This window comes from Pleurodeles waltl, chromosome 6, assembly GCF_031143425.1.
Source record: "Pleurodeles waltl isolate 20211129_DDA chromosome 6, aPleWal1.hap1.20221129, whole genome shotgun sequence".
Lineage (NCBI taxonomy): Eukaryota > Metazoa > Chordata > Amphibia > Caudata > Salamandridae > Pleurodeles > Pleurodeles waltl.
The window spans coordinates 830,241,593-830,253,684 of record NC_090445.1 but is presented as its reverse complement, the minus strand read 5'-3'; the positions used below and the strand labels follow the sequence as shown (position 1 = coordinate 830,253,684).

The 12,092-nt window shown below is 44.0% G+C and overlaps 1 protein-coding gene across 3 annotated transcripts in view; it reads left to right on the top strand.

Annotated features, from left to right (window-relative positions):
• The window catches only part of SUFU (SUFU negative regulator of hedgehog signaling), a 401,082-nt gene extending 392,652 nt beyond the window's left edge, over nt 1-8,430 (top strand). For 2 of the 3 annotated variants that reach the window (XM_069239511.1, XM_069239512.1), the window contains exon 12: nt 5,876-8,430. In XM_069239511.1, coding sequence (XP_069095612.1) covers nt 5,876-5,965 — 90 coding nt within the window. In that variant the 3' untranslated portion in view covers nt 5,966-8,430. The remainder of the gene's footprint in view (nt 1-5,875) is intronic. The other variant, XM_069239513.1, reaches the window with a different exon arrangement.
• The last annotated feature ends 3,662 nt before the right edge of the window (nt 8,431-12,092 follow it).

The window sequence follows — 12,092 nt, the reverse complement described above, 5'->3', positions numbered from 1 at the left end:
AAAAAGGTATGCAGATGTCATGGAAACAGGAGGCCAATAGTATGGCCTACTTGATGAGTAGGCTTTGCTAATAATTTGGAAAGTTGAGAGCAATCTAAGAGATGATCAACATGAAGATTTATGTCACATCGGATTACCTGTATATAGCAGTAACCGTGCCTTTTAAATAAGTCTGTAGTGTTACAAATAATAGCTATAGTCACTGAAAGGGACACTGCACTCTTAATTTGATCTGCAATATATAGACGTAATGGTGATATAAATTAGTGTAACACTGCCACCTGGCCACAACGGATGGTAAACATGTTAAACTACAAAACATGGAGGTATTGTTGTAGTTACCATAACAAGGGCCATGTTCTTTGTTAGCACGTTTCTGTTAATAAATGCGAAGTCTAAGTTCTAGTCAAGAATTATATTGTGAACCTCCAGACTGTTTAGCTAATGAATGGGCATCTCTAAAAACTTACTTTAGCAGTGAAGTAAATGCTTCATGAGAGGTTTGGGAGGGCAGCGGATTGGTATGATAGAGAAAAACAGAATGGACAGCCATATATTTAGGTTACTCCAGTAAAGGAGGAATGTCAGTGTTGGAATTAACGACTGAGAGCGGGAGGAGTGGCAGAGGAGGACGAGCAGAAGCAAGACATGAAATGGTGAAGATTGCTTAGTGGGGCAGAGGGCCAGGATTCAACTCTGCTAGCCTAGATTCTGCAAGTGCCAGAATGTTTTGCCTTAGGCATTGAGCGGGGCACACATGTGCTTGATTTTGATGTGCCAGTGCTTAAAGATAGGTTGGGGGAGGGAGGGCTTTATCATTTTAATTCTTTTTTTATGGAGGACTAGTTTGTCTCTATAGGCATTCAGGGGGAAGGCACCCTGCTCCCCTGCAGCTTTGCGTAATATTGATTACACAATACGATATGAATCAAAAACTCATCTTTTCCTGTTAAGCCAAGTTAACCATCTCCCCAGCCTCTATATTTACCTGTTTTAACACTCATTTACTAGTGTATCGTTTATATGAGTCAATGGGATGGATGGTCAAATGACACCCTGGGTATTAGAATAGGGACAGAACTATATCACCAGACAGTAGGCATAGCTTTTTCCATTTTAAAATCCTTCACAGTATCTGTTATATCCCTAAGGATTGTGTTATATGGGATTGTACATTAATATTGTTGGAAGCATGGTTCATATCCCAGAATTACTGATTTGCTAAGAAATCTAATCTAGTGTAATGATGCTGCGAATGTCTGTTCATTACATTTTCCCTCAACATCATGGCCATTCGAAGGATATCTGTTGCGAGGTAAGGAAATGGCACAATCTTGATAACTCCAGATATGTGATTCTTGTAAGAGACGTGGGGAGATGGTCAGCTGAATAGGACTTATAACTGTCTCATTGCCAATCTTTGTGTTCCACTAGTGAAGATCTTGGTGCAGCACTTTATACCTTAATACTGATATCACATAATGTGTGTTTGATACAACGCTAAACTTTTATGTAATATTAGAAAAGAGTCAAGGATGCTATCTAGGCACTGGGTAGGACAGGCCTGGGGGAAGGGAGCAGCTCATGTCTGTTATGTCTGCAAAAGCAATGTCTTGAGGTTTCTTTGGAAGTCCATGAGGGAGGGGGAGGATCTGAGGTGTTGCTGGAGGTCGTTCTGTGTCTTCGCTGCGAGGTATGAGGATTGTCCTCCGCCTCTGGTTTTCTTGATGCGAGAGTGGTGTGCTCTTGCCTGGGATCATATTAAAGGTGTCTGGTGCGTTGGTAGAAGTTAGGGCGGTGGTTGTGGTACACTGGACTGGTGGTGTGGGTGAGAGCCTTAAACTTAGATTTTTCATGAACTGGGAGTCAGTGGAGATTCTTTGGATGTGGTGAGATTTGGTTATTTTGCAGGATGTGCAGGAAGAGTCTGGCAGAGGTGTTCTGAATGGTTTGCAGTTCGTGTAGAACATGAGCTGGGATTCCAAAGTTATGGGCATTTCCGTAGTCAAGATTACTTGTGGTAAGAGACTGGGTGACTGTTAATTTGGTGTTAAGTGGGTCCATTTGAAAATCTTGTGTCACATTCGCAAGATGTGGAAGCATTATGTGGCAACAGGGTTGATCTGTCTGCTCATGGAGAGGTTGGTGTCCAGGATGATCCTGAGGTTCTTGCCATAGTCCACAGGAGTAGGTAGGGGATACATTTGGAAGGCCACCAAGAAGCATCCCGGGGGAGAGGTTGTTGCAGAAGATAAGAATTTTGGTTTTACCTGTGTTGAGCTGGAGGCAGTTATTTTTAATCCAAGCAGTGACATTCCTCATGCAGTTGGTGAAGTTTGCTTTGGCGTTGCTGGTCGGTAAGGGAGAAGATGAGCTGTGTATCACCGGTGTAGGATACTATGTTGATGCTATGGGCACTGGCAATGTCTGCAAAGGGCGTCGTAGACGTTGAAGAGTGCAGGGCTGAGCGATGATCCTTGAGGGACTCCAAAGATGGTTTTCTTGGGTTCTGAGGTGTAAGACGGAAGTCTAACTCATTGCGTTTTGTCTGTGAGAAAGGAGGATATCCACTTGAGGGCTGATCCTCAAGATACCCAAATGCTGAATCTTTTTGATGAGTAAGATTTGGGCGGCCACATAGAAAGTTGCGGAGAAGTCATGGAGGAGCTTGAGTGCAGCCATTTCTCCTCGGTAAAGAATGCTTTTGATGTCATTGTTGGCCACAGTCAGGATGGTTTCTGGGCTGTGGTTGTTTTGAAAACCAGATTGAGAGCTGTCTAGGAGCTGATGAAGTTCCAGGTGGTCTACGAGTTGGGTATTGATGGCTTACTCCATGACTTTAGCTGTAAAAATTAGTAGCAAAACTGAATTGTTGCTAATGAGGGTGTTAGGGTCAGCTGTTGGTTTCTACAATAGGGTGTTGACTTCTGCATTTTTCCAGCAAGATGGGAAGGTGGTGGTGGTTATGTAGGTGTTGATAGCGGTGAGCACAGAGGAGGTGATGGTTCTTCCAAGGTTGTATTTGTTTTCAGGGCATGGGTCTGAGGGAGCTCTTTAGTGGATGGTATTCATCAGGGCAGCGGTATTGTCATTCAAGAGGGGATTCCAGTTGCTTAGCTGCTGTTTGGCGATGAGAGATGTATCATGCTGAGCGTTTGTATTGGTATGCTGTGTGTCGAATGTGTTTTACATCTTGGCAGTCTTCTATTTGAAGATGTTTGAGACGTGGTTGCAGAGTGCTTGGGATGGGATGATGTCGTTGGCAGCTGCAGGGATGGAGAATTCCTTGATGATGGTGAAGAGTTCTTTGGGATTGTTGGGGTTGGCTTTGAGTCTAAGAGTTAGTCTTTTTCTTTGTGTCTCGTAGTTGGTGGTAGAAGTTGAGGGCGACATTGAATGTGAATCTTGCGGTGGTGTTCTTGTTGAGTATCCATTTTCTCTCAAGTTGTTTGCAGTGGTGCTTGGACTTCCTGAGGTCTTTTGTGTGCCAGCTGGGTCAGTTGTTGTTTTTGGAGATCTAGTTTCTGGTAGGAGTGGTCCGGTTGGTGCAGACAGTGAGCCATTTTTGAAGAGCTTGGTGTCGAGATCAGGATTCCCAGTGTGGTTTGGTGGGGGCTCCTGAAGGATCTTAGTCCAGTTTTCTTAAGATATTTTGCTGCAGTGTCTTGATGGTGCTTTGGGTATTGGTGGATGGGTATCTTGAAGTCTGTGATGCAGAGGTCAAATTATGTGAGCAGGGTTGTGTGGGTGGTGGTGATCCTGTTGTTGAAGAGAAAATAGGGTTGAGGGTGTGGACTGCTGTGAGTTGGTCATTGGATGAACTGGGTAAGTCTGAGGTTGCTGAGGCTGTTGAGGAAGGCTGTGGCGTTTGGGGGGAGAGGGGGTGTGCTGTCGTCCAGGTGGAAATTGAGTTCCCCGACAAGGATGTAGTTTGTTGATCTGATGGAAAGGGGAGCGATGAAGTCTGCAATGTGGTTGCAGATTTCTGCCCAGGGGACTCCCTTCAGTGTGGTGTTGTAGTCCATTCATATTTTGAAGTGGAGGTGTTCCTGCAGAGTCCGTGGTGGTGGTGCAGTTGACTGGGTTTTTCTAGATGATTGAGACTCCTCCACTTGGTTTGTGGGTTCGGTCCTGGTGTATGATTATGTACGCAGGCGGGATGGCTGCGGTGATGTCTGGGTTGAGCCATGTTTTGGTCAGGAAGAGAAGGTTGAGTGTGTTGTTGTTGAGAACATCCTAGGTTTCGGTGGAGTGATTCCAGCGGTGCCTAACCTTTAGGAGCATGGCAGACAGTGTGTGTGTGGGGTGGTGGTGGCGGCAGCATGCATCAGTTGTTTGGCCGTATTGGTGTCGGTTTCTGAGGTATTGTAGATGAAATCGCAATGGATGCAGGAGAATCATACTACAGTGGTGCTATAGGATGCACAGCAGCAGTTTGTTTGCCCGTATGTGTTATTAAGGTCATGGGGGTGGCAGAGGAGTAGTGGCAGCATTTGTTGACTTCGGTGGCAGCTGTGGTTTGCATTGGATAGTTGTGGGGCCAAGGTTCCTGTCGTGGATGGGTGCAGGTGCACCAGTGGTGTGTCTGCTGTATGATGTATCAGCGACCTGCATTAATTAGGTCCCGTGGGGGAGGGGAAGCTTCTGTTGGCAGGAAGAAAGATGAGTGGGGAATCACTGGCGGGGAAAATCCTGCAGCAACTGTCACATGATCAAACGGCGGCAACTGGATAACACTGAAACAGGCAGGCACTGAAGGTCAGAGGCCAGTAACAGGCTAGGTGCCCAGATGCCTACTAGCGTGGTCGCACTGCAGCCTGCATCAAGTAGGTCCTGGGTGGACGGAGCTTCTATTGGCAGGAAGAGCGGTAAGCAGGAAAACGCAGGCAGGAAGACCCTGGCAGTGGCAATGTCAACTTGGTCAAACGGTGGCAACTGGATCAGGCTGGAAAAAACAGCAACTAGAGGCCACATGCAAGTGGCAGGCTAGGTTAGGACACTTGCAATAGTATATTCAGTTGCAGTGATTACTTGCAATTACATGCATTGGCATTTGGCCTCACTGTAAATAAAATTGGCAAAAAGGTACATAACTGTCTTTGCAGTATGAATATTACTTCATGTGTGCAAACTAATTTGGCAAAAGAAATGTATTTCGAGTGATGTGACAGCATCAACAGCCTTCTGCAAGGCGACCTCATGATTTTGTCTGTTGGTTTACATATATAATTGTGGGCAGATGCCAAATGCAAAACCTGAAATACTTTTTTCTAGGAAGGCAGAGAGGCAGTCTGTAGATATTGCTCCATTTTGCCTCATTACTCAGTTAAGATACTGCCATGAAAGTTGTTTGTTCCCTTGTGTGAATAGTCTAACTGCTTCCTGCTTATCTTTCCTCGGAGTCGCAAACTCGCCTACAGCTAACCGTTGATGGTTATCCCATATTAATGCTAGTTCTAGACTGTTAAATCTCCCAGCCTGAGTTCCAGATACAGGGGAATCTACCTGTTGCTCTACCCAAGTGTAGCTGGGTCTCTGTCCATTATGCACAGTTTTCTCTTTCAGGAAATATTGAATAGCTACATAATTTTGGCGAACTTCTGTGTAAAATAAATTTTGTGATTGTGACTCAGTCTCTCTCTCTTCTGGTAAAGTTAGAGAGGTTTTACAGCCATGACCTAGATCCGTAGAGCAAAAGATAGATGATGTCTCAAGCCCATTAACTCGGTGAATTAAATACAAACTGCAAAACTACTACAGTTAAGTAACCACCTCCTTGTTGGAAAGGCGTCTAGAACATTTGCTAAGTAAATGTGTGCTTCAGGAAGAGGTTCTTATTAAAATATCTGTATGTGTATGTTTTTTTTTATTTTAGCTGAAACTTCCAAAGGAGTACAGCTGGCCTGAAAAGAAATTGAAAATCTCCATTTTACCAGACACAGTATTTGACAGCCCGCTGCATTAAGCCAAGAACCTGGAGTTCATCCTTCTTACATTTAGGAGCGCCACGTTGCATTCCATGTGACTTTAGCGTAAGTCAGTAGGTGAAAAATGGCCAGCAGGAAAACAGTGCCCACACAACAACTGCGACAGAAATCTTGTTTTAATAAAATAAGCACAACAGGAAGTATGTTTCTAAAAACAATGTAGCCATAACTAGAGAATTCCCAGTCCTCTTGTCTATGGTTTATAGTGAAAATGGGCACACACTCACCAGCTTCGATGGAATCCGAATGGAACACAGGAATCCCATGCACTGCAAAGTATCGTTTTACTAAAATGTTAAGTTGATTAGAGTATGGAATTTTATACTGTTTTGCCTATATGCTCTTCGACTTTTCAAGTAATTCATTTAAATATTTTGTATAACCCTGCAATCATGTGATGAAACGTTTACTAATAATTGACAACGTTTTTTATTATGATTATCACTTTGTAATTATTTTTTGCACAAATGGCTCACTCCTATTTCAACTAAATGTTTTAAAAATGTGCCTATATACTCTGAACCTCATATTGAAAAGGTTTGGACACCGAACAACTGTTAGATTACCCCTACCCTGAAGGGTATTCACTGAATATGTCTCCTGTCGCGATTCTTGTTTTATGGAGTTCAAGCTGATATCACAGCCTATATATTTGAGGGTCTTTTTATTTTTTTTATTTGAACTCGTGTTAGTTTCTAAGAGCAGCATGTTCCCATGTCTGCATCAGGGAGGCCCTCTCAGTAGTGGTTGTAATTTATTGCTACTCGGTTACTAGCATGTGGTTGGGAACCCCAGGTAGAAAATGAACTCATTAATTCCGTCCCCTAAAAGTCAGTGTATGTTTCTCCTTTTCAGTGGAGGTTGCAAGGCATGAAACCCTGAGTTTTCACCCTATCCCTCCCTAGTTTGTACCCTAACCAAGTGCCTCGCTAGTGTCAGATTTCTGGCTCGAATGTGGGATGTAAAACAGTAGCTGCCTGGGTAAAATGTTATACTTCTAAAAAAAATTTAAAAAAATGTAGAAAGTGATTAGCTCAGCAGGGAACGATGCACACAGTCATCGTTTTCAACTAATCTTTAATATTCCATCCTTCGATGAGTATCCACTATTTTAATTCATTTGTTACCCAGATATATTTTTGTATTAAAGTTGACTGCACATATTTGGTCATGCTGTAAAAAATACGTAATTGCGTAAGCATCAAATAACCCCATTGTAATGAACAGGTCCTTGGATACAGAACCCTAAAACAGGTAGGGGATGCAGAAGCAACTGTCTTCACAATGTAAGCATTCTGTACGCTTGCGGCACTCTAGTCCTTCTTTTGTATAGATTTCTTTTGCATTTACTCTAGCAGGCCTTCTATTTGCTGCCCCTTGTATATATATTTATAGTAGGATTTGTTCTGGACTTTGTATGGGCCCCTGTTTTATGCACTGACTGAAGATGTACCGATAGCGGTGTCCTGTTAATTGAAGTGTGATAGAGGAACCAAGTGGTAAGCAGATAAGTGCAATTAAACAGTGTATTCTCGACTGTCCTCCCGGTGATATGTTTATGCAACAGTGATTGGTTCATGTCTGTGTATGACAGAAACAGTTTTTGTGTGTCTGGCAACCCCAGCTTTGTTTCATTCTTGTGTGTAGAAAACAAGAAATATTTAGAATTTCTTACGTTAGTGTTCGTCTTTAGGTAACCAAGCAGTTGTTCCAGAGTCCAGATGGTCTATTTAATAGGTTGCATAAATATGTATCCTGATGGATAGGTAGCTAGCCATGTAGCTAGCACACTTTTATAAATGCACACTCAGAGATCCCTTTGTATATTTTGATTGGTTACCTGGGTGAACCTTTTCATGTCAAGTAGGAAACAGCCTACAGACCACGTGCTTCAAAGCACCGGAAACAAGTGCCTCACCCAAATGGACGAGACAGGGGACCCCCCCCACCCCCTGTTAATTTAGAAAAAGCGCCGCCGTGAAGGTAATCAAGCATAAAGCTTTTAGTTGTGGCCCCTCTTGGGAGGGATTTGCGATTAAACCGTGTTCTTACTGTTTTGTATGTTAAGCTACACACCATCCTCGATCTGCACGGTTTAGGAAGAGAAAGTTACACATTAATCAGTGTTTGTTTTTCGATTGTGCTTTCCCTTCCCCCCTCACTGACTGAAGCGGAATCATGACTGTACATTGTGCGTATTTTGCATGCATGTGTACCTATTTTTTTTAATTAAAGCAAAGTGTTAATTACGCCAAAGACTAATCCAGTTGGCATGTAGCCGAGTGTTTTATTTTAAATTTTTGTATTTGTCTTTTCTGTGTGTGAAACTTTGTAAATAACTTTTAAAATATCAACTCTAAGATATTTCCAGCACCATAGTGGATTGTAAAGTGGATTTATTAATGCCTTATTACAATGAAGATAGTAAAGTCAGTCATAAGTATTCTAATGAGTAAAGCTTTTCATTTGTTGAACAGTTTAGCGCTTCTCCAGTTCATTAGTCTGAAAGGGTATTGAAGTTTTGAGAAAAAACATATGCTTTCTAAACCTCAAACTTGTATTTTGTAATCAATAAATACCAGCTCAGGCCAACTATTAACTTTTTTGACAACTCAGTTTGTTTTTAACTTAAGCTTAGCAGCCACCCTAACTGCGGTTCTAATTGAAATTGTATCATTTGCAGAAATATGTTAAAAGCTAACTGTTTGCCATTCTTTGTTTTTTTTATTTCCATTTTTGTTGAATGATCTTTTTATCATTTTCAAGGAAAAGAAATCTTCGTACAGTTGAATTATTCGGATTCTATTTTCGCGACTCATTTTTAGGTTTTGCCCACAGCGTGCATGCGCTGTCAGCAAAAGCTATTGTGAATTTTTTTTAAAAGCTTAAAAACGGGCTTAGAGCCCCCCCCATACTTACTTTTACTTACCATTGGTTGGCTCCCAAGTCGCTCTCATTAGTTGCGGCCTCCTCCTGCTTCCACTGTCTATTCTTCCTCTTCAGTTTTCTATGGAGCTTGTACGAAGTACAGTTTCCTGTTTCTGTAGCCAGTATCCTTTCACTGGTAGCTGCTGGTAGAAGTACTTCTTTTCTATTTTAAACCTAGCACTTCTCAATAGTGCTTGTGTTTGCAGGCCCTCTCTACCCCCTCTCTCGACCTCTTGTTTTTCTTGTCTCTCCCACTCCCTCTTGCTTTTTCTTTGCAATGTATGTTTTTTTTGTTTTCGTATATCACAAGCTTGACCCGGAGGTGTTGGAGCACTCACCTCGCCACCTTAGTTTCCACCCTCTTGTTGCTTTGTGTGTGTGTGTGTGTGTGTGTATATATATATATATATATATATATATATATGTATGTATGTATGTTTGATGGCATGTGTAGCTGTAGATACACATGCTGTGCATACGTCTGCCATCTAGTGTTGGGCTCGGAGTGCTACAAGTTGTTTTTCTTCGAAGAAGTGTTTTCGAGTCACGGGATCGAGTGACTCCTCTTCTTCGGCTCCATTGCGCATGGGCATCGACTCCAGGTTAGATTATTTTCTTTCCGCCATCGGGTTCGGACGGGTTTCCTTTCGCTCCGATTGTTCGATTCGGAAAACCTTGAAAATGCTTCATTTCTCGTCGGTATTGTTTCTCTGGCCTGGTCTGGCCAACTGCGTGGAAGCCTCATGGATCGGACTCGATTCCGATTCTGTTCTCTGCACCACGCTGAATTTCTCTATACAGACCAACACCTCGTCTGTAATCTCTGCCTTTCCCCCGACCATCAGGAAGAAAATTGCGAGGCCTGCAGATCCTTCCGGTCGAAAAAGACACTCCGAGACAGAAGAGCACGGAGGGTCGAGATGGCGTCAAAAAACTCCAAACATCTCGACATCGAAGAGGATTAGATCATGCAGACCGCAGTCTCTGTTCGAGGATCGGACTTAGACCAGGATTCTGAGGAAGACAGACCGGTCACGGCAGGACAGCACGTGAGTACACCTGCCCCTGTAACATCTAAGCCCAAACATAAGGCCTTGAGGACGCCACTGCCGGAAGGCCATAGCTCGACTCGAAAGAAGATGCCCGGTTACCAACCCACTAGCTCGGCACCGAGAAAGGCCCACCCCTCCGAAGCCATCGGACTCGAGCCGAAGCTCTGTCTCCGAACCGAGCAAACACTGCTCTTCTGAGTCCAAATCTCGAAAATCATTTTTGGAGCCGAGACCCCATCTTTTTCAATACCGAAGAAGCCAGCTTCGGGGGCCGAAAAGACCTAGTTATACTGAGGAGCATGGACTTTCAAAAACACTTAGAGAAATCCATAAATCTACTGAGGAGGACTCACAAATGCAACCAATCATGGAAGTAATGGATGAAAGGCAAGCCAGGATTTATATCCATAAAGAAACTGGCAGAATGTTAACTGCACCTCCTCCAAAACCAAAGAGGGAATTAGCCTTTCAGGAGGAATTGGACACTACACAGCCACCAGCTAAAGTGCCAAAAACAAGAGAGACCTCCACCTCCTCAATTTTTTCCTCCGTCTCCTCCTCACTCTCCACATCTACATATCTCTCCTCCTACTAGTCCTACACCTATGCAGTCACCATCACACTCATTTGATTCGCAGCAGGACAATGTGGATCCATGGGATCTTTATGATCCTGACCCCATTCCGGACAATAACCCAGATTGCTATCCCTCTAAGCCTTCACCACTAGAGGATAGTACAGGCTACACTCAAGTGATAGCTAGGGCAGCAACATATCATAATGTCACCATGCATACTGAGCCACTGGAGGATGATTTCTTATTTAATACACTCTCCTCCACGCATGCAACATATCAGTCGCTCCCTATGCTCCCCGGCATGCTAAAACATGTTGACCAAATATTTAGTGAGCCTGTAAAGGCAAGAATAATTACTCCTAGAGTAGAGAAGAAATATAAGACACCTTCTTCTGATCCTGTCTATATTACCCAGCAACTACCTCCAGATTCAGTAGTGGTAAGCGCTGCCAGGAAGAGGGCAAACTCGCACTTGTCAGGTGATGCACCCCCCCCCAGACAAAAAGAGTAGGAAGTTTGATGCTGCAGGGAAGAGGGCGGCATCTCAGGCAGCCAACCAATGGAGAATAGCCAACTCACAGGCGTTGTTGGCTTGATATGGCAGGGCCCATTGGCACGAGATGAAAGATATAATCCAGCATCTCCCCAAAGAACAGCAAAAGAGGGCACAGCAGATAGTCGAGGAAGGCCAAGCCATCACTAACAATCAGATCAGGTCTGCCCTGGACTCAGCAGATACAGCGGCCAGAAAAACCAACACTGCTGTAACCATAAGGAGGCATGCATGGCTTGGGTCCTCAGGATTCAAACCTGAAATCCAACAGGCAGTGTTGAATATGCCATTTAACAAGAAACGGCTTTTCAGCCCAGAGGTCGACACTGCTATAGAAAAAATTCAGAAGGATTCAGACACCGCAAAAGCCATGGGTGCACTATACACCACACAATACAGAGGATCCTTTCTCAAACCCCAGTTTAGAGGTGGATTTAGAGCCCAAACTGCGGAGGCATCCACATCACAGCCAAAGCAGGCCTACCAACCTCAATACCAACAAGGTGGTTTCAAAAGCACTTATAGAGGACACTACCCCAGAGGCAGGGTGTAAGGAAATGGCTCCCTGTTGCAGTTACCCCCCACTTTGTGCCTGATACTGATGCTGACTTGACTGAGAAGTGTGCTGGGACCCTGCTAATCAGGCCCCAGCACCAGTGTTCTTTCACCTAAAATGTACCATTGTCTCCACAATTGGCACAACCCTGGCACCCAGGTAAGACCCATGTAATTGGTACCCCTGGTACCAAGTTCCCTGATGCCAGGGAAGGTCTCTAAGGGCTGCAGCATGTCTTATGCCACCCTAGGGACCCCTCAATCAGCACAGACACACTGCTTGCCAGCTTGTGTGTGCTGGTGGGGAGAAAATGACTAAGTCGACATGGCACTCCCCTCAGGGTGCCATGCCAACCTCACACTGCCTATGGCATAGGTAAGTCACCCCTCTAACAGGCCTTACAGCCCTAAGGCAGGGTGCACTATACCACAGGTGAGGG